Source organism: Pygoscelis adeliae, unplaced genomic scaffold (assembly GCF_000699105.1).
Source record: "Pygoscelis adeliae isolate BGI_AS28 unplaced genomic scaffold, ASM69910v1 Scaffold209, whole genome shotgun sequence".
In the NCBI taxonomy this organism is placed as follows: Eukaryota; Metazoa; Chordata; class Aves; order Sphenisciformes; family Spheniscidae; genus Pygoscelis; species Pygoscelis adeliae.
The window spans coordinates 4,261,519-4,284,447 of record NW_008825538.1 but is presented as its reverse complement, the minus strand read 5'-3'; the positions used below and the strand labels follow the sequence as shown (position 1 = coordinate 4,284,447).

Genomic DNA, 22,929 nt, shown 5'->3' with positions numbered 1-22,929 from the left:
TGATGTTTAGCTCTAATTTGCTTGTGATAACAAAAAATAAAGACTTACAAGAATTGTTGTCTAAATTCCTTGTGAAGAAATAGAAATTCTTCTCATTGGGTTTGTGTATGGTGTACTAAGGACATCTAATATATTGCATAAATTCAGGAGAGCTGTGTCTGCTCTGTGTTTCACAGACTTCAGATGAATCTTTTGTTACTAGTCAGCTTTCCAACTCTCTGAAGAAAGCTAGATCTGATTAGGTTACAGACCAAGGTGCTAAACCTCATCTCCATGTCCTTTTAGTCAAAGAAAAGACTTGGAGAAGAGATCCAGGAAGATTTTATTATTCATTTGCCTTCAATCCTTAAATGCCATATTAAGGTACAGACTTTTAAGGTCTAATCTGAATTGGGTTTAAATCAGGAGGGCAATTGCTCTTAAAGACAATGAAATACAGCTGTCCGGCAACAAACGTCCACGGTAGCTCAGTTTAAGGCCTGATTCACCTATCTCAGGTCTCTTAAAAGACTCACATTAGAAATCTTCCTATGCAGCCTATTCCAACGCTTGCCTATCCATCAAGTTACAGAGCTTTCTGGTGTTCAGCAAATCTGATTCTTTCACTTGTCCATGATTTTTCCATCTATCTTCTCTTCTGTGATTTGGATCTCATGTGTCTGGAGTACATATTACTTAAGCTGTAGTGCCTGAAGCTGAACAAAGTGCTCCACATGTCTCAGATACGCCTCTCTCAATTAAAACCATAAACTAGAGCTGCCAAGTGCTGACTTCAATATCGTATCTATTAATAGTGGCTGTTATCGGGGAAATGGGAAGAACAGCAGACAGATAGAAGGAGAAAAACAGTATCAAATTAGACATTTCTCTGAAAATATGCTCCAACTTAAACCACAAAATATAGTCAGATAACCTACAGAGTTATGACTATGCGGGTGATAAGCCTCCCTTTAATTTTTGCACAGGAAACTGTTTCAGATTAACTTTTCAGAGGGGATAACAAAAGCGATTTACTCCTACATGCACAAAAACCCACACTAGCGTGTTTATGCATTGCCATGGGCAAAGCGCCTTCCAGACACTCAAGATTGTTCCCTTCTCTAAGCATTGTGCAAACCAGACTGTTTTTGTTGCTTACTGGGCTATAGCCACTGATTATTAAGTTTGTAACAAAATCTCAGGTAACATAAATATTTAGAAACAGCAATCCAGAGGGATTAAACAAACACAGAGCCTAACTCTTACAGGATTTCCTCTGTGTTGTTATTCAACTTTTAGAGATAGGAAAACCAAACTGTAGGGCTGCGCTGATTGCTCCCAAAGACTAAATGCCCATACATATGGGACTACATTCACAGGAAGGATTTAAGGATCAGTATTAGACCCTGTTCCTAAATCCTAATTAGCCAATTCCTAAAGATGGTAGTTCACAAACCCCAGCACCCTGAGCACGGCTCTGCCTAGTACCAAACCCTCTATAAAAAAATCAGCAAAATGCTGAAGGGGAGAAATTTCATGTGGGATTAACAGCTGGAGGTTTTTTCTTAAATCTAAGCACTGAATCAGGTCATTCATTCCTCTCCCTTCCCTCAAAAAATACTAGAGTTGGGGTGTCTTGTGCAGAGCTCTGCTGCCCCAAATATTAGCCTACACGTCTCTGACAAACCAAACCCCCTTCAATGTCCACACACTGCGCTGAAGACCATCTTAGAAGTTGGGTCATTAGGTCATCAAGTGTAATTATTAAGGGTTTTTCATTCAGAGAGGATGGGGCTTTGGTGTGGTGGGGAGTGCAAGGAGAGGGGGGACAGGCTTTCTGCAATGGCCCATGGGATATGCACTTCGTCTCCGGCATGCTTTTCCCATCCGTGGCCCGAAGAAAACCTAAAACCCAGCTGCGAGTGGGGGGAGGCAGCTTTACGTGGTAAGCCACTGGGCTCATACACAATGAACCCTATTTTGGATGGAAAAGCTTCAGCTCCAGCTCCAGAAACATGCTATCATCAGGGGACTGACCAAGTTATAATTGAATCTCTTTGTGTTATTGGTCCCTTGGCCTTCCTAAGCTGAAGCAAGCTACATTTGATTTCTTTGGCATCATCTAGCATGTGTACTGCCAGCGCGTTGCCCTTGGTGCCTTGTGTAAGCCAAACTGGTCATTTCTGTGACCTCTTGTTCCTTCTATACATGGAACATATTTCAATGATTTTATAACTCCTCAAATAAGGTCTCTTTTATTCTAATCTGAATGCCCTGTTAACTTGGTTTTGGATCCTCTCCCAGCCTCCAGAATACCTGATGCTTTATATTTTGGATATACCGGACTGCCTGTTGCTCCAGGCTGTGATGGTGTCTGATTCATACACTTCTCTCTTTAGATGTTAGACTGCCTATTCCAGTTCCCATCACCACTTTAAAAAAAAAAAAAAAAACAAAACCAAAAAAAACAAAAAAACAAACAACAAAACAAGGGGCAAAAAGAGCATAAACAGCTTCCTTCGAGAGTCTCACTGCAAAGGCTGCCCATCAGCTCACTTGTGCTGTATCATCAGCCAGCTAAAGCAAGAAGTCCCTCTTGTTGCTCAGTTCAGCTTGTCCAGCCCTTGTTAAGTGGATAGATTTTGAATCAAGAGAGCTCAGTGTGGGTTTTTTCAACACAGGTCTAAGGGCAATGTCTGAGGCACAGGACTACAGAGATGAGGCTCTCCGAAGCAGTGCAGGAAACTGGCACGAGAAAAGCCACATTTCCTGGAAACTGGTTTGTCAGAAGCCAACCTGCTTGCAGGAACATTTGGGGAGGGAAGAATCTCCAGACTAAACATTTTAAAAAATGCTTTTCAACTTGCCATAAAGTGCTCTCTCTCTCTCTCTCTCTCTCTCTCTTTTTTTCCTTAAACGAAGAATTTCTTTTGATTCTAAAGCACCATTGAAATTGCAGTACACTAAACTTTTCAAAAGTTGTTCATTATCTTTAGATATCAGAATTGAAATAAACTGTTCCCATATGTTTCAGATTAAAAATTTCAGTGGAACCAGTCTGAAGCTGGAGGGGGAGAGTTTGGTGTGCAGAGTTTTACTTGTTCTTCTTATTTATTACAGGAAGGGAAAAACAAAAGCTCTGAAACCTCTCACAGGATGGGGAACAAGTTTCCTACTCACTTGTGGGGGCCAAGTTCTCCAGGCAGAGCTGCTTTCACAGCAAACCAGCCCTGGTGAAGGTTTCTTTCCATCAATAGATGGAGAGGAAATACTCCCCTCTCAAACATAAACTGGTCATGGAGGGTATAATGAAAACTGGGGGGTAGATTAAGCCAAAGCAATTGACTCTTTCTCTCATTCTTAACTCATCTTCCTCCTCTTCCTCCAAATTAACTTGTTTCTTTGTACGTCACGTGCTTAGTATTAAGCATACAAGCTGTAGCTCCTGTGGTGGTGGAAGATAAGGGTGCAGTTATATTAAATTATAGCAATTGACCCCAAACTTCTCCTGCTTTTTACACCCTTATGGTTGCTTTTGACTTCTCCCTCTCTCCCTGGCCTTGACCATTTAATTCCTTGAACTTCACCCTCAAAAAGGCCTCTCAAATCCTGAAACAGCCTCTCCTGTCTCTCTTGTCTGCAGATTTTCCAGTTGAAGCATCCCAGACGATGCCAAACGATATCTTTTAGTAAAGCCTCCCAGAGGGAAGATTCAAGTGTTTCCCCCTGTTCTCCCCCCGCTCCTCTTCACACCTTTTTTTTATGGTTTGAGCTCTGGGCTGTATCACCTCTGCAGCCAGTAAACTATCCAGGAATTCAGCGTAAATACGTTCAGCAGCATGTGGGTTCCTATCAGTTTCTTTGCCATGCTCTACCGCAGCAGTCAGGAGAAAACAGCTGTTTCAGCAGAAGAAAGTAAGATGAGCAGCCCCGAGTGCCTTGCTGGTCCTTTTCTCCTGTGATGTTGGGAGGTGCTCAGCAAAGGCTACTGGACATCCAAGCCTTTAGCTTCATTATGGGCATGACTGAAGAGTTTCCAAAGGGTCATGAGGTCTTGGAAGCGTGGACAAGAGTGTCTGCCACCCTCGTAAGCTTTTACAAAAACAATGTGAGCCTCTCTTCGGGTGTTATCATGAAAGCATGTGGTTACTTCTTAATTTCTTGCCCCTCATGGACTTTCTTCTGCACTCAGATTCCTACAATACAGGTTTTTCTTCTCCTTGCCTGTCCCAAGGTTTCAGTCAGGAAGAAAGCTACTAGTCGGGAGCCAAGGAGACCTTGCCAAGAGAGCACACCATTCATAGAATCATAGAATGGTTTGGGTTGGAAGGGACCTTTAAAGGTCATCTAGTCCAACCCCCCTGCCGTGGGCAGGGACATCTTCAACTAGATCAGGTTGCTCAGAGCCCCGTCCAGCCTGACCTGGAATGTTTCCAGGGATGGGGCATCCACCACCTCTCTGGGCAACCTGTGCCAGTGTTTCACCACCCTCAGCGTAAAAAATTTCTTCTTTACATCTAGTTTCAATCTACCCTCTTTTAGTTTAAAGCCATTCCCCCTTGTCCTGTCACAACAGGCCCTGCTAAAAGGGCCTAAAATTCAGCAGCCCAGGAACAGCAGCCAAGGCAAAATGGAGCGCAGGCTGACTGCCCCTACATCAGTAAACAGGGGAAATTGCTCCAGGTAGCAGATATGACTGTACAACTCCAGGCTGTTCTCCAAAAGTCATGCCATATTGGTAGACTCAACGTCATGTGAAGTGCCATCCTGTGCACTAGGAGAGATGCTGCTTGCAGAAATCCCTGCCGTGATTTACATCCATAATCCTGGGCAGTGGAGAAGCTGGGGTTCCCATGGGAGTACGGTGACCAGCCAAAATTACAGCAATGAAGAATGTTCAACAACCAGGACAGATCAAATAAAGCTTCAGTGAGGTCCTACGAGCAGTAGGAAAATATTTCTAAAGGCCTTTCTAAAATCCAACTTGCCTTTTCATCTCTACACCTTTTTCTTGGCAGTGAGGGAATTTTTCTGGACATTATTGCAAGGACGATCCCGAAGGGGCAGGGAAGTGTGAAGGGCTAAGAGGAGGTGAGGGACAGAGAGAGATGGCAACATGAGACTGGTCTGGACCAGAAATACAAGACAACGTGCAACGGCAAGGACTAGATACCTTACCCTAATCTCCCAGGTAAGGATAATACCCAGGTTTTCCACGCCATCTCCATTCAGAAATAAGAAAAGTAGAGAACTGCAATCAATCTATCCCCACATGTCACTGATGTTCTGAAGCTTAAAATAATAGCCTGTAATCCCAAGTGAGGAAGCAATTACTAATTATAAATGTAATACAGAAAACATGTTTAAAAAAAAAATCCCAGTTCCTCTTTCCTTTTCTCACAAAACACTCCCTGAATTTTGTACAAATGTTTGCTATTCATAAACCTTAATAAAAAATTTCAAGTAATAACTTTCAGACAGTGGGATGCCTGTGAATTCTCTTTTAGATTAGTCTATATGATTTCCCAGTAAGAGATGGCCACACCGCCGTTTGCGGTGTCAGAGTGGCCAGCTAAACCTTCCAGCAGTTATCTGTATACTGCTGTAAAATGAACTGTACTACAGCATGAGGTGTGCTAAAGGCTGAATGAAATTATTCTTTTGTCAGAAATGAGTGGTTAAGGAGATGCAAACATTTTAAGAAATACCCAGTGGCTGCCCCATAGGTTTGCCAATATGTTATTTAATTATTTGATGGGCTCTGGGTTGCTATGGAAACTTGATGAACTTGGAGAGACACAACAAAATGAGGCCCTTCCACTTGGGACCGCGATGTGTTTGGTCCCAAGCATTTCACGATGTACTGTAATTATTTAAATGCCAGCAGGGCAGTGATATCATGCAAAGACATGACAGATCACACTTTTCTCATATTAGGAGACAGGGCTGGAACATGTGAATATGTGTACAGGATTCTGTTTGTAATGAAAGTGCCATTATGGGGCCCTTGTGTGCTTGCAGTCTCATTTCATCAAGTTAAGAGCATTCACTTTTCTTAATGCTTGCGTAAAGTGTTTACTTAAATATATTTAATAGCCTATGGATTCCATTTCCATTTACTGTTGAAGTTTTTTTAGAGTGTCATGGTGGCAATGCCGCATAAGATAGCCATGAAAAACATCAGTAATGATAACATATTGAAAGCGCTGAGGAGTGCATGTTCAGGATGTAAGAGAGCAACCTTCAGGTTTGTAATGAACATAAGTAAATGAGGAAAAGTGTGGGGACATATTAAAATAGAGCAATCAGTCAGGAAAGTAACAAATTACTCTATGTACGAAGGCCAGTTTCTTTTTTCAGATGTTGCTCATTGTGGAAGAAATAGATGTCCACTTTGGAAAAAAAAGTAATAATAGTACAAAATATTGCGCTCTCTGCTCCCTGTTCACCATCTGACCTCATCACTATTGCATTCCTGGCTGCAAAACAGCTCAGCTTCAAGGAAAAGACTGGACTGCTCTCAAGAAACCCTATGACCTGATGGTTAGGACACTCTCTTAGCATGAAGGAAAGGAAGGTTTAGTGCCCCTTGGTCTCGGTGATAGCCTCTTTCTTCCTAGATTAATGCAGTAGCATGAAAACAGCAGCCACTGCCAAGAGCAAAGGTAGTGGCTGTCCTGACCGCACTCTGGGACCTTCTCTGAGAGGCCTTGGGTTGACGTGGCTGACTGGCTGAGACTGCGATGGAGCTCTAGGTGGGAGATCACCACCTGGTTTTACCATAAGAGGCTGTTCTGACCATGTCTGAGGACCAAAGATAAGCATCTAGGGAAATTTCAGGCGAAGTCTGCAAGCCCTACAGCTATTCTCATTTCTAGGTCAGTATACGAGAAACTTCCTGCTCAGTGACCTGGGGGAAAAGAGGCAGCGGAAGAGGCTAAAAGCCTTGAAGCAGAGGCACCGAGTAATTGAGAATCCACCCTTAAATTGCAGGAATGGCAAGGGGATTTTGCACTCGCCCCTTCTGTGTTTGAGTACCAGGAGTCTCGTTATTCCTGCTAGAGACATCTATATGCTAGAAAAGCAGGTCCTGGTGGCAAGGGACACAATGATCTCTTCAGAAGGATCCCAGCTGCCTTTCCCTGTTCAGTGTCACTCATACCGGCGGGCCCGGGGAGCCAGTGCTCATGCATGTAAAATCACTCTTTTTAATTTTCTCTTTCTGTAACATGACCTATTACTATACTACATCTTCATGAGGCAGAGCTGTCTGGAGAACATCTGTTGCAGTCCCAGCTGTTCGGGTACTTCCTACGTCTGATGTTTCAGCCCTGATATGTGCAAATCACTGACAGTATTACATCCCCCAGTTCCTCCTACAAATCCTATTTTCTCTGTTCTCACAGGGAGAGGAGGGGAAAAAAAAAGATGCTTTGTATGGTTAAATATGGGCTAAGATGCTTTATTCTCACCAAATTGCACCAGTAGGGTCATTGTGGGCTGACTCATACCAGACAGACAGTAAAAACCATCCCAGTGTTTATTCCCTTTGGAGCCTATATAATTAAAGCTGCCCACCTGCTCCTGAATTTTGCTGTCATTTTTTGATGCTATGGGCAATGTGATACTCGGTCATTATCATAAACTATGTTAAGCTCTACCCACTATGGGTTTTATGACAACAATCCTTGAGAAAATTGTAATCCTCTGTGCTCAAGTATATCTCCTTGTTATAATGCTTATGATTCTTGGCTTGAGATGATGGCAGATGATGGCCATGAAAGACTTCCAAATATGGGTCCTGGCAACTTGCTCTCTCCCTAGCTTGCCTGCGTTAGATACGTTAGATGAAGCCATTTTTCAGCCCACCTCTTCCAGCCTTTCAGCAGAGCTGTCATTCCTCTTCCAGGACACATGACTGAGAGATGTGATAGACTGCCCCGAGGTAATAGTTCCCCTCTCATCTCCAAAGCCATCCCTCACAAAGCCGCTGAGGGTCTGGGGGGAATTAAGGTGGCTGCGAGGAAGTGGTGGGGCTGGGGTGTCATCTGAACATCTGTCATGCTGCTTCACCTCAGAGTTTGAAAGAAAGCCACTTGCCTCCTTTCTCTGCCTGGCCCACGACTCTTGTTTTCATCCCCACGCAATAGCAAGCATCAGCATGCCTAGCCGAGGGTGCTCAGTAAGGATTTGGGGCAACTTCCAGGGCTTTGGCTGGAAAATTTGCAGGGACTGGAGTGTCCGGAGCCCTTCTCCCACACCCTGAGAGTTACAACCACTAGATCATCACATTAATGGATGGCAAACCCTCTGGGTGTGTTTTAAAAGGAAACACTGCTTGGATTTTGAGAGAAGGGTTGTACAGAACAGCGCTCCAGGCTGTGGGTCCCATGCAGGCTGGACTTTGGGCGCTTCCAGTGCCTGATATTTCCCCTTGGAAAAATGGGAATTATTGGCTAGTCCTCGTTACACACTGCACAGGCATTGCCAGAGGCAAAGACCAAAACTTGTCTCCAACATTCAACATTTAATCTGATACATTTAAAAAAAAAATCTAGCTTCTGAGCTCCAAATACTGTGGAATAACCTAAGGACATCAAATTACAATATTACAAATACAACCATGGGACAGCTCAAATATTTGACAGTCTTGGAAACAATAAAATGGGTTTCCATATCACCCAATACCAGTGACACATATATTAAAGCAACCATTATAAAATGCTTACTGTAACTTCATGATTGAAAACAGCAATAGAACGTTTTGTCCCTGTAAACACTCTTCATTGGTTTCTGGAAAATTAAAAAGCATTAAGAATATATCTTTAGAATAAAATTTTAAAAAGGTACAAAAACTGAAGGCTTTGGATATTCAAAAATTTTTATGACTCTTTTTTAAATTCTGAATAACCAGACATCCAAAATCTAACACCACATGGTTACAAAAAATCCACAACTGATAGAGTTTTCCCTGTGCTGGTGCCTTCAGCTACAATCTCAACAACAAAAAACTATCAAGATTAACAATCCAAACATGTTTCCTAGACAGTCTGGTTATCCATAATTGTTGGAAGCAGCCACTTCTCTTCACTGCCAAAATATTGTCTATCATTTGTTGCCAGATACTCCTGGAAGGACTTATCAGTGTTTATTAAATAATTTGAATCTGATTGGTAAAGTTTCCATTTAGTGCTGGTTGAAATGTGTATTATTTATCATTATTTTTCCCCCCCAGCTTTCTGAAGGACAACACATGGGCTTTGATAAAAGCTTTTGAATGCTGGACGTGCATGAGCTGTCATGCTCACACACAACTAACTTTCTGTGGTAGCTGTAGGACAAAGGTTTGATGTTTACACATCTTGCACAGGTCCTCCAGAGCAGTGCAAAGCAAAGTTTCCCCTCGTATTTCTCCCGCACATACTTATCCTGAAAAAAGAAGGGAAAAAAGCGACACTGCTCAGTGCTGATGACAGCAGTCATCAGAACGCTACTAGCTTCCTAAAAGAAATGGACTGTTCTCCCAAGAAGTCCAGCATAAGACTCCCAGTGACTTCCATGAAGCCAAGTTCAACCCAAACCACTCTGACGGCCTCACCCGGTGGCTGGGGAAACAGCTCCACCTTTTAGACCATGTTTTGGGAGAAACAAGGTTAAGCCAAGACTCTGAATAGAATAACAAACTATCTGTGCCTTCCTTTGAGTGAGAAACTGAGTTCAACTCTGGGACACAGCCACCCCAGTACAGGCTCCAGTATCTTCGCTCTGTTACTAGCTCAGGTTTGGGAAATAATTGATCTTGGTCTTGGTTTGCTACCCCTGATGCTCTGAAAGACGACAGATGTTCTGTGATTTCCCTGTGTCAAAGAAGCACTACTGGTATAATGAGGAAGGTGATGGCTTTGGACAGACATTAATTTGGTGCATGGATCCAAGCCCAAATCTCTGCTCTTCCTGCTTTAAAAAAAACCTTTTCATTTCTCTGTATTTCAATGTCTCTTCTACACAGCGAGAGTAGTTATTGCTATAATTCACAGGGATGTAGTAAGAATAAGTGGGCAAAGGTGTCTGGAGTGCAGGCACTCTGGAAATAGAGAGAGGCACTCAGTAATTTACCTACACAACGTGTATCATCTTTTCTCCTACAATTATTTGACAAGCAGGACTTTGTCATTTTTAAGTGCCATTTTGACCTGGTTTTGCCCGTGTGAGTTTCTGCCTTTTAGTTTGTAGCTGCCAGTTCTAGCAAAGATGGCAAATCAGGTTAAATACTGCAGGGACTTGCACTTTAAATGCTGACCGCAGAGTCGTGTTTGCACAGAGGCCCCAGCAGCACTGTCAAAGAACCAAAAAGCAAGTGCAAACAGAGTTGTGCTGACTTTATGGCCCCTTACAAATCTTTTCTGGCTTATGGGAGTATTAGGTCTTAAGACACCAAAACGAGAGAGAAGTGTTTTATCACTTCTCTCTGATATCGGGTTGAACCTGTCTTTACATGCAACCTCTATTGTGCACGCACGTTTGGAAGAGAGTTTCAGATAAACATCAAAACGCATCTCTTCTGATGTCAAGCAGGAGAGCTCTTTGCTCTTATTCAACCATGACAGAGGGCAGCTTGTGTTCCCCTGGCAGCGTGGGGCCGGGGCCGGCAAACGGCGATGCAAGCTGGGGCTTGTACCAGCAGGCAATCCCACCCTGCATGCCTCTCCCCTCCGATTCCCTCATTTTGTTTTCTATTCCTATTGGGAGAGTTCAGGAGAACACCAGCCTCCCAGGCTCAGAGGGATGCTGCAGGACACAGCAGCATAAGGAAAGTCACAATTATTTGCTGAGGTGTCTATCGGATTTGGGCACATTTAATGTATATGGACACTTCACCAATTTGCTGCATATTTTTGTAATTTTCCAACGTTGTATTTCAGTGCCAAAGCCACGTTCATCCTTTTGTTTCATGGTACCTGAATGACAAATTTAGCTTATCTCATTGGCTTCCGTGGAACAGTAAACACCATCCTGTGTCTTTCTCTCCACCCAGAAACCAAACCATCTTTGGGAAGTGCCAGTTTCTCTCCCTTATTTAAGGAAGCTCATGATTACTCAGTCCCTCTGTTCTCGCTTAAGAAGGATGAATCCAGGCCTTAAAACATATCCTTATTTCTCTTTGAAATCCAGGCAAGGCAAGAACATGCTTTGAATGAAAGATGTTCTCCACTGATGTGCCCAAGAGAAATTGCCTGTTATAGTGGGAATTCAGTGCTCTGGTTTGTCCTGGGTCCGGGGGGAGGACCCACAGCAGCCCCTAGTTGCCTCCCGGGCTCCAACCCAGGTGAACCGGCCAAAGCGATGACCTGACTTTACCCTGGAAACCTCCTGCGACATGTCACCTCTCCCCCTCTTTTTTAATTGCTCCTCCTTGTCATTCACGACTCCTCTTTTCACATTCGCCTCCTGTCTTAGGCAGCGTTAGTGAAAGCATTAATATTTTCAATTTTCTATATTAATAACATTAATATTGAAATAACTCAGCAAAATTTGCCTTAAACCCTTACCCAATTCCTCAGCAATATTTAGGATCCCAGCTCCCACCGGTTTCAGGATCTGGGCTTCTATCCTTATCGCTCTGATTAAATCATTAGCTTTAAAATCCTTCACCATTTTCAACCTGATAATAAAGCAGAGGAGAACATGGCTGTAAGCTTCATGAATATTTATTTTTTCAACAGTGAAGGAGCAAGTTTACCTAACAGCTTTGCTAACTGATTGTCTGCAGAACAAGGAAGTTATGGCCATGTTAGCGCAAGCAGTAGTAGTTTATTGTTTTAGTAGACACTTCTTCTTCCTTCCTTTTGAATAAACACACTGCAGGGTCTGGGAGGACGTGCGCCAAGAGCATTACTGAGCGCAGCAACGGCCGAACAAAGCGCGGCAAAAGCACAATCCTAATCATAACAGAGCGAGCAAGTATTGTTACAAATGTTCCCTTTAGTATGGAAATGAGCCAGAGGTAATAAAAACACCATAAAAATGTCAAAATGACTGATCACCATGAAGCACAGGCCTTTTTATAACCAAAACTTGCAATGAACTTAAAAAAATTCCTGTGTTAAGAGAAATGCCATTTTTACTTAACTTTATTTTTCGACTTATCCTCACTTCGCTGCACAGTTAAATGATTGCAGAAGAGAACAACTTCAGACGGGCATCAGTAAAGATCTGATTGATATTAAATGGCATTCAGGCACAATGGTGGACTCTGGATGGAAACAACTGTTAACCAGGGCATAAACATTAACACCGCTTCTGCCTCTTTATGAGAATATGGGGCATATTTAGGTACTAATTGTTTGAACAGCAGCAATAAAACATAATGCTTAATGACATACAAATGAAGAGCTGTGTAACTCGCGTAATTCCATCAGAAAACGCTCAGGAACAGCAGCTTGACTCTTTAATTACTCAGATCAAAGGAAAAAAGGCATTTTGAAGTCTGGTCTAAAGTGTTGTTTATTACTCCTCTCACTAAAGCACAGATCAGCTCGGATAGAAATAGCACTTCAGACTGGCTTTGGTTAGTGAAAGTGGAGAAAAAAAGAATATTCATTGCCTTGCTGATGTCCATGAATATTGTGGGATGTGTGAAAACCTAGTTACAACAGACTGGCAGAAAGGAAAGGAGAAAAGAAACACTGTAAAAGCTAAAATAAGGACAAATAAAGGTCATAGCACCACATATTAATCTCAGAGACCTGAAGCAGGCACAAAGGTGCCTGGGCCAAACACAAAATGTAAAACGGGCATCCTCTTTCCTTCAGACTCCACTCTATACATAGACAATATGTATGTGCCACTTAATACTCAATGCAACACCAGTATTTTAAATATGGTTATTTCAGCCATTACTTCCTATTTTCAACTACAATAATCCACATTATTGGTGGGTTTTTTTTTGACGTTTGTAGCAAACTCTTAAAAGCTGAGAATCTTGGCCCAAGAAATGCTTTGCTGGTAAGATAAGGTCAAGAGAAAGTCTGAAATACCTACAGCTTCCTAATTATTGGCATTTTCTGGTGGGTCCACAATACAGAACTGACCTGGCAGGTGGCCCGAGTGCGTCCCAGCACATTTGGATGACAGACCCTGACCCTGGTTTCACCAGTACCTTCGTGCCTCATTTCTTCCTCTGTGAAATTCTTGCTGAGATCTATAGGTGAAACCCATTCCATAAAGCAAGGTGTTTTTGTGACTATGCTACTCATACCCTCACTACATCGATCCACAAGCAGAGAGACGCGCACGGGTGCTCTCCCTGTGGGTCTAACACCCATCGGGATCCCACGCGCATTGGAGACCTGCAGGGTCACTTTGGCCTAACTGTACAACCCAACATACAACCACTCGTGTCCAAATGAGTGTGCTGGGGGGAGACCTGTGTCCACCCCAGGGCAAGGGCACGGCAGGATCCTGGCTGGCTCCCGTGCATGGCAAAAAGGGATTGAAGATACTTACACAAGTAACGAGTTTAATCAACCGAGCAGGCCCTTAACCACGTGTGTTTACATTCAAATTCACAGGTAAATCCTTCATGACACTCATTGCAGTGAATCCAGTAAGATTTTCAAAAATGCTGATAGTGTAGAGGCGGGGGGTGTGTACGCACAGGGCTACGCTGCTGTTTACATGAGGGTTTTCTTGCAAACACAGTAGATGTTGATGCACTGCTCCAGTTTGTATAAATAACGCCATTACTGTAGTAATACGTTGGAAAGTGCTGAGATCACATACTTACAGTCTGGAGGCAAGCGGAGCTGGGTGTGCAGCCTGAGCGAGGCTGCCATGTGCCAGATGTTGCCGTAAGATCTGTGGTGCACGTGTGCAGCTACAGCGCTCGCCAGGAGCAGCGCAGCCGGGTGCAGGGGACCTGCGCTTGCATCTCCTCTTCTCTGCAGCTTAACTACACTTCTTTAGGGCCAGAAGGGACCACTAGATGACCTCATCTGGACTAGATGTATCCCTTTATCCTAATAACATTCCCAAAATATTGCATCCAACCGAAACACCCCATTCACAAAGCACCCAGCCTTGTTTCGAAGATTTTGAGAGATGCAGTGTCTATTCCTTGCTTTTATAGCGCCTTCCAAAATGTGTGCATTTCTCATTTAAATGTGTCTGGCTTCATACTCTGGCCATTAACTCCTGTCACATCTTTCTCTGCCAATGGGCCAGCCAGAACAAAGACGTAAAAAGCTTGCAATGACTCCATGCGTCCAACTGATTCCCCAATGGACATTGCAGGGATTTTTTTTCCCACTGGCATCTGCAAGAGCTGGAACGGATGCTGTATGTGGAATAATCATCGACTTCGGGGCATTTGGAGTCCTGGGCACACTCAGCGTCCCCCATGTAGGCAGAGGTGATGTCCAGACAGCAAAGCCATGATAAAATCCCCATTAATCTTTGACCACCTCCCAGTTTTTGCTCACTGCTACATCTCCCCTGGGGATTTATTCCCGTATTTCAAACCTCTGAAGAGTTTTAGACAGCCACAGAAATGGAGCTGACAGAGAAATATTTCCTCTTTCCCACCCCAGGTGTGCAATTTCTGCACAGGGCTCTTTGGGTCCAAGGTCCAGGTCAAGTCAAGATGAAGTTTGGGTGAGGGCCAGCTTTTCTTAACTTAAAAGTGTCACAACTCGGACATTTGCTGCCTCTGGAGTGAGTAGTGAGACACTCACATGTTCGCCTCGAAGGGCTGGAGGTGCTGGGCTTGACCCTGAAATCCCTGCTCCACTCCAGGCGCTGGAGTTTGGCCATCAGCTCCAGGGACCCCAAAATTTCATCTTGCTAATAGCAGTTTGGCTCCTGGTGCAACTATGGCATTTGGCTCTAGAGGTAAAGAGAGGAAAAATAGTCCCTTTTCACTAAAAACAGAAACCTTTTCCAAACCGTTCAAAAACCAATGCCTCTGCTAGATTCACAGCGCCTACACAAAATATCACACCGAGTTGTGGTGCAAAGGTAATTTTGCAATATTGTCTGCTTTGTCTTGCCAGCACGTATTCCTGACGTGTGCAAACACACATGTGAACACTCTCACACACACACACGGCCATCCTTTCCTTCAAAACATAATAAGTTTACAAAACTCTATCGTCTATTAACACAATCCCAGGCTTTTATTCCTTTCTTTTCTTCTGTCTTTTATAACACAGCCACAGACATATACACGCTCTGCCACGCTGTCTCATTTTGGTCTGTTCAGTTACCGTATTTGCTACCGATAGAAAAATCATGTGGCACTTTTTATTTTAAACGTCTGATAAATTTTGTAGTTTGAAAGGGGCCAACCTTACAAAGATTGCCCATACAAAGTTTAAAAATGCCACACACAAACTGGCATGTAAGGCCACGTTTGATCTGTAATGCAAATAAAATAAACAAAGATGGTGAGTTTTAAGGCTAAAATTCCTTTGATCTTTGAAGCCCCATGGCTTTAAAAGTACAACCGCCTTCTGTATCACAGCCTGGCATGTACATCTATATGCCTATATGTATATGTATACTTATATATAACATAAAAACTTCTGTGTTCAAAATAGGTCAGTAGCTAATTGCAAGACTATGATTTTCTTCTTTAAACACCCTCTATTCATGAGTGAAGATGAGTCCAAATCTTGTCCCACTGATTAAAAACAAATTTAAACACGAGCAGGACCTGGCTGAATTTATTTAAAGTAAGGAAGACTTTGCACTACATGCAAGGCACAATGAACCCCTAAAAATAAATGGCATGCAGTAGGGCAAGGGACAGAGTGACTCTTAAGAGCACTTACAGGTACCCTGTGGCGGCAAAATAACTCCTCAAAAATGCAAAACCCACCCAGGCACAGCAAGCCAGTGCAAGGCCCAGACAATACATACAGCCCCTCTTAAATAGAGCATATGATGATATTTTCCTAGGGGGAAATTTCACACCAATTTGGGTGCCCAACAGCAGATGCTCAAGAGGGAGCTGATACCCAAGGCAGGATGAAAACCCCAAGCTTTCTGCTAACCAAGACCTTTATAGCATTTCACATGGCACATCCAAAACCAGAGCTGCCTTCTCAGCACCGTGGCTGAGAGCTGCAGCTGCTCTTGGCCGTTGCATCATCCATGCTGGGTGGTTTACTGCAGTGTTCCCCTTTGGAAATCTCTCTGCCAGCATCATTATAGATCTGTGTCTAAAGGCAGGAGCTTTGAAGGGCAGGAAGAAGCCACTCCTTCCACATATCTGGCAAAATGTAAAGTTTTTGACTGCATGATACAACACTACAGAGCTGGATCACAAAGGGTAGAAGGCACCGGTGCAGAGCATTACACTCAGCGTGGAAGATTGTGCTGTATGGGAAATGCAGAATTGCTTCTATTAACCCACTAACCCTCTCTCTGAGGGCCAGCGATATAGCTGCCGTTTGAAAAAGTGCCATAGGACAGTCTCTTAGGGTTTGCTTAGAGTTCAACCGTACAAAACCAGTGTTCACCTCCACATTTGAAGCTGGTATCAGTACCGCTATCACAGCATGTGTTCGAAGTGTCCTCTCACTGCAGCACTGGCACAGAGAGCAGAGAAGGGCTGCAGGCTTACAGGTGAATCCTGCCCTCTGCCATGCCCCTAATGCTGCTGAAACGTGCAGTAGCTCGGTACATACTATGGTGCAATAAGTAGCTTCCCATAGGCATGAGATATGAGATGTAGTCCTTAGTATCTCTCATGGAAACATCCACTTACTGCCTTCTTAAAATAAAGGTGATGCACTTAGTGCGTAACGGCTTTTTAGTTTTTTTTTTTTTTAATGAAATGACTCAATAAACTACAGCCATTAAGAACTGCCTAAATCATGCCTTATATCTGAACAGAGCACTCAGTGCTCATATTTAAGTCTCCCTGAAGCTGAGAGGACGCATACAAAGATAGTGATCTGAATTTAGCTTTTATGGACTTCATAAATTTGTGTTAACAAAGTGTAACTGAACCCTCCCCTTGAAAGAAAAAATAAATTAGCAATGGGTTGCTTTATTATAACCCCTACAGGAAGACCATCCCTCACAATGGCCTTCCTGTAGAGGTTATAACATGGATTTCCTACTATAACATACAGGAAAGCAGCAGAGTGTGCTGTGCAGTGCTTTATTGCAACAGTGCCAGTTGGTGAACTCCACGTGAGTAGGAAGGTCTCCCTCTTCTACTTCTTCCTCTTCCTCCCCTTCCCCAGAGTTATTGGATGGCTCCAGCCAGCACTGGCACAGTGAGCAGGGATGGACCCACTTATCCAACCGGTTAAGGCAAAAAAGGGACGTTTTGGAACAGCATGTATTGGTGAAGGAAAGCAGGAGCTTACGTGCTTCGCTGAATTGGGGCCCCATCTCACAGCGCTACGGCTGAGCAAACAGGGAACTGTTTGGTTTGCTGGTGACTCAAACAAGCCAGCAGAAAAATCACTGCAGGTCAAACCAGAGCAAATACCTTCAGAAAAGCTGAGAGAAAAGCAAAGCCTAAAGCACTGTTTTGTTTCAGGTTAAATGAAGTGTTTCACTTTTAAACGGAGCAGCTGGTTTGCTGAAGATCTCTTTCATGGAACAGGCTTGAGCAGGAAGTAATTTCAAACTTAAAAATCGGCATGTTTCAAATTTTCAGGGTTATTTTCCCCAGCAAACTTTAAGTGAAACTCAAGTGAACCGCAAACAGTGGCAGCATTGCTGAACTTGCCTTCTCTTAACGAAAATTTTGGCCGCCAAAGTTTTGGGTGCCTCTCTTTGGCATGCAGCAGAATGAAGGTGTGAGCCCTCCTGGAGGGGAGCAGCTCCCCGTGCGCTCTTCTTACTGCACCCAACTCACCCCCCGCTGGCTTCTCCAGCAGCTGCATTTACAAATGAAGTGTTTCACCTACATTTCATATTTTCCCCTTCCAAGCAACCTGAGGCTGAAGTTCATTTTACAGGCTCTCAAATTATTATGTTTTGAGTCAAAAAATTTCTTTTAAAAAGAAAAACCACTGCAGGTTTGGGCTTAGAAAACAAATGCAACCTCCTTCCCCCCCCGCAAAAAAAAAAGCTTAATGAAACAGGTTTCCCTGCGAGCAGAGATCTTTGCTACTGAAGGTGACAAGGAATCCACGAGAAGTGATCTGGCCCCTGCAGACCCTCACAGCCAGAATATAAACAGTGGAAAAGTCCAGTTTCTGACGGAAAGGATGGCACCAGCAGTACCTGAGATGATGTTAGGAGATTACGCATGGCTAGTGTAAAAAGGCATATGGATAGATGACCTCTAGGTTAGGAGAAGTACAGTTGGTCACATGCTACATTGAGCATATTCTGAGCATGGCATCTATAGAACCTGAAAAAAAAAATCTTTATTTTCTTTGATCAAAAATACGTATAGAAATGCCTGTTTCGAGGAAAATATCATACATTTTTTTTCTTGTTTAACAAAATAAATTAAATATACATGACTTCTGTTTAAACTCTATATAGAATTACAAAGGTTTTATATTTGCAATTGGATTCATTTCCAGTCCATATAGGTATTTAATATGGTCCTTATTTATTTTCTCTTCTTTCTGTTTTTACTGTTGTTTGAACTGCAACGAAGTTGTATCATTTCCAAAATGTTATCTGAGGGGAGGGGACAACCACACACAACCTAGGTGAATATTTCTCAAATGTATTTTTTCCTACAATATTATTTCATTCTCTTTGTTTCTTACTCTTTTTTCTAATGTTTTCATGTATTTTGCATTCATGTAGAAAATCCAGTAGCTTGTCACTGTGAGCCATCAGAGAAGGACAGCGTGTTTTGCTTTCTTCACCATCAGCAGTTCAATTAATATTATTATTAATTATTATTATTTCTTAAATATAAATATAAAGGTGTTCTGTACAATGTTCCTCTTTCCTTCTTTCCTTTTTCCTGGCAGTGGCACTGAGTCCTAGGACCAGGGAGTGGAGCACTTGTGGTTTGATCTGCAGAATCCCCCATGGGAAACATGACGCCTTCAACTTGCAGAAATCTAACCAACCAGCTAGGTTAGCGTTTCAGATCAAATGACCATGATTGAGAAGCATTTGGCATTTCATGTTGTGAATAGAAATTAGTTTTTCGAGACCGTCTTATCTTGTTTTTTTCCGTGGAAGAGGTGAATTGGTTATATCTCCTGCTGCTTTGGCACTAAACCTCAGGTACTTTAGAGCTCAAGTCACACAGAGCAGGTCTGGGGGCTTCCCACCGATGCAAGTGATGCGCAGCAGGCACAGGAACAGCAGCGCCCATCCAGAAAAGCACCACAGTCACCTCTTGCTCTTCTTGCTTCTTTTAGCAACACAAGGAAGAAGGTGGTGGTTCACGTCCCTGTGTCCTGTCTCATTTGATGCCACTTGGTTAAAAAATCCGGGAAGGCTCCGCTGTTGGGGATGGCTGCCTCTCTGTTGAGATTTGGAGTTCCTTCATTATTCCTCGGCTACATCCTGATTGCAATAATTAAAAAAAAAATCTCTTTTCTCTCTCTGTCTTTCTCTATTATATATATATTTATATAGATAGATATAGATATATACACATATATATACACACATACACACACGCATATACAATTATATATATGTATATATATATTTAAAATTATATATATAATCTTTTCTGTCTGCTTTGCCTATTGCTGGCAGTGTGAGCTGACTTGGAGCAGTCTCTTCTGAGGTACCACGAGGAAAAGCCCAAACGAGCTACTGTACACGGCCACCCTCTTAGCACTGGTACTGAATGTGCTGGTGCTGATGGACTTTACCTTCCACATGCGAGTGGGTGTGGGTGTGGATGTCTGTGTAAATCTTTGGGTACATTTTGGATGCCATGGCCGGGGCGAGTGCAGGCCCTTGCGACAGTAAATGCTGCTGCTGGGCGACATATTCCTCATAGTTTATGGAGGAGATGCAGTCTTTGTCGGGGACCTGGGAGACGCAGATTCTGTCCCGGGGCTGCGGCCGGTGCACGGGGGCAGCAGCTGGTGGGGAGCAGGGTTTCTTCTTGGTCTGGCAAAGCCACAAGAGGATCGTTCCGAAGATGAAGACGGCTCCAGCGGGGATGCCGATGATCACAGGCCAGGGAAGGCTGCTGGCTGAGGAGGGGGGCACAGGTGCACTCGGAGGCTTGGGATCTGGACATCACAACAGGAGAGAGACAGAAAGGGTTAATTAAATGCAGGCAAAGTGAATTCGAAACAGATGTCACACTTGGGCTGGCTTTTGTACAGGCTGTCTGGCAACCCTGCCAGACCAAGTAACAAGGGAGAAATCAAGCCAGCACATGATGTTTGGTAACTGCTTTGCTTTTCAGTGCTCCTGGAAGGACAAGCAACTCATTTTCTCTGGTTTAGGTGTTGGGAGGGGAGTCTTTGGGGGATTTTTTAACTTTCTTATCCAAGCTTTAATGGATGCACTAGAGCCAGCCCAAGAGAGTTTCCTAACACCCTCACTCTGCGATGGACTGGGCTTTGCTGCCCAGATTGGAGGACACCACATTGGACGTGTCAGTAATACCTCCATGTCAGAGGCCCAGGAGGCACGATCGGGTTGCGCAGAGCAATGGCATGTTGCCCACTTGCCTCTGCCAGGTGTAGCTGTGTCTGCGTGGGCTTTAGACACTCTTTAGTATCCCTTTCTGGTGATACTGAAGCTACTCAGCAATGCTCCGCCATGGCAGGCAGCACAAATGAAGTGTTTTGGAGCGGTTGTCTTGAATTTCTTCTGTGGGTGGGAGGAAGGATGAAGGATGTGAAAATGCAGGTGAGTTGGTGTCCCCTTCTTGGTGCCCAAGCCATGAAGAACTGAAAGTTCACATGGCGTTAAAGTGTGTGTCCAATGCCCTACGCCAAATGAGCTCTACCTCCACCAGTCTCTTTGGAGCTGCTGTTGGCTTTCCCAAGGGCAGCGAATTCAGTTACTGGAGGAGATAAGACTCTTCAGACAGCATCTTCCACACCTACCTCCCCCTTCCCCTCTCTGCTGTTGGCAGCCTGTACATCCCTGGGTAGCCACTGAGGTTTCTCAGCCTGATCTCTCAATTTATAGACCCAAAAGGAGTCCTGGGGAAGGATCCTAGCTATCAAAATCCCTATCTAGATAGCTACCAGCTATCCAAAGCCCTGAAAAATACCTAGGCACAGAATTCAGCTTGCAAGGAGACACTCAAGAAACTTTGAAAACCGCAGGCTATCCAAATGGCCCAATATGTTATATTCAAACATATATCACATAACTTTCAAGCCAAACTTCTTTAAGACACTAATGTCTTTTTCTCTCCTTGACAAATAATTCTATGGCTAGTTTGAAATATTAAATATATACCATGTGGGCTCTTTGAAGTCAGAAGGACCTATACTGTTGACCTCAACAGATAAAACTTTGATTCACCAACACTGGAAATTACAGAATAATTTAGGCTGGAAGGAGAGTCTGAAGGTCATCTGGTCTGGCCCCCTGCTCAAAGCAAGACATGATCAGGGAAGTGACCCATCAGCTGACCACAAAAACAACAGTCTTCATCTTGGTTGGCAGAAATCCTCTGCCGGGCTGAAACGATAAAGTGTTTTGATATTCATCCATGCTGTTCTTCGGAGCTGTCTATGTCAAATCTCCGTAGATTTACAAGAAAAATGGTGTTTTTCTAACTCATGGCCTTGCAACCACATCTTTGCTTCTGAGGGCAAGCTGGGTTCTCCTTCTCCGTCATTGCCAATAACAACAGGCCTGCAGGCTCTGGTTCTGGTATGAGGCCTCATTATAGTCCCATTTAAATCAATGGAAAGTCTCCCACAGATTTCAGTGGGACCTGGATCAGACTCTCATGGTTCAGAAACTCCCAGTGGCTTTGAGTTATATCCCACCCACGCAGCCTTTTCCTTGGGATTGACAGGCTTTCTACTTGGCGTTTAGTCCTAAATCTAAGTGATGCAGAAGAAGACGCCAAGAGCATTCTCTTACTTGGCAACCTGCTGTCAGAGTCTAAATTCAAGCTAGTGACTCTCAATGGCTGCTGAGACACAGAGCTTTGGCAATCAGTGAGCAGAAGAAGCCATGCTGCCTTAGTTACAGGAGTCATGAGCATTTTCCCCACTACCTACACAGAAAAGCAGTCCTAACAGCCCGGGAGAGTTAATGATCTCTGTCTCTCACTGGTCTCTTGACTGGAGACATCCCATTAGACCTCACAGCTAAAATATTCTGATACTGGCTCCACTTCCTGCACTCTCTTAGCTGTGTTGGCCTTGTGGTGGTGAAGAGAAGAAAAAGCAGTAAGATAGATTAATTTTTGTCATAAAACTGGAAGATCTGAAGCTAGATTCACATGGCAAGATGAGGCAGAAAGGAATGTTCTTTTCAATAAAAAAATATTTATCAGGGCAGAACCGCACAGTCAAGAAGCAAAGGAGCAAACGACAAAGCGAGGATGGTGTGTCTGAAACACACTCGATATAGCCTCAGCTGGATGTGGCCACCAGCTCTGAGGCCTGGGGAGAGAAGGAAGCAGTTGCGAGTTTGGTACAAGGGTCCCCAGGGGATCATTGGGTAAGAAGTTAACTAATCAATCATTCTCTCTTTCACACTTGTTCTTTTCCTTTCCTTGTGACTGGGACAGTTTTTATTCTTCTCTCATTTTATGGGCCTGTATCATTGTTTCCTTTGACCAGTAAAAGCAATATAAATAAGAGCAAGAGAAAGAAGAAATGTAAGGGAATGGGGTTGCAGACTGTGCTGCTATTCAGTTCCCTCTCACCTCCCGCATCCTATTGCTGAAGTGATGTAGTGCCTGCAACTGCAGTATCATTTCCCAGCTCCTCTTTCATACAGGAGCAGATTATTCATTTTATTTCACCTTGCTGGAATCATTATTCCCCGTGAAGGGAGAAAAGGAACTAT

At 43.6% G+C, this 22,929-nt stretch overlaps 1 protein-coding gene across 1 annotated transcript in view; it reads right to left on the bottom strand.

Moving 5' to 3' along the window:
* Positions 1-19,758: 19,758 nt before the first annotated feature.
* FGFRL1 (fibroblast growth factor receptor-like 1) overlaps positions 19,759-22,929 on the bottom strand; it is a 258,172-nt gene continuing 255,001 nt past the window's right edge. The window contains exon 7 of the mRNA XM_009331910.1: positions 19,759-20,168. Coding sequence (XP_009330185.1) covers positions 19,759-20,168 — 410 coding nt within the window. The remainder of the gene's footprint in view (positions 20,169-22,929) is intronic.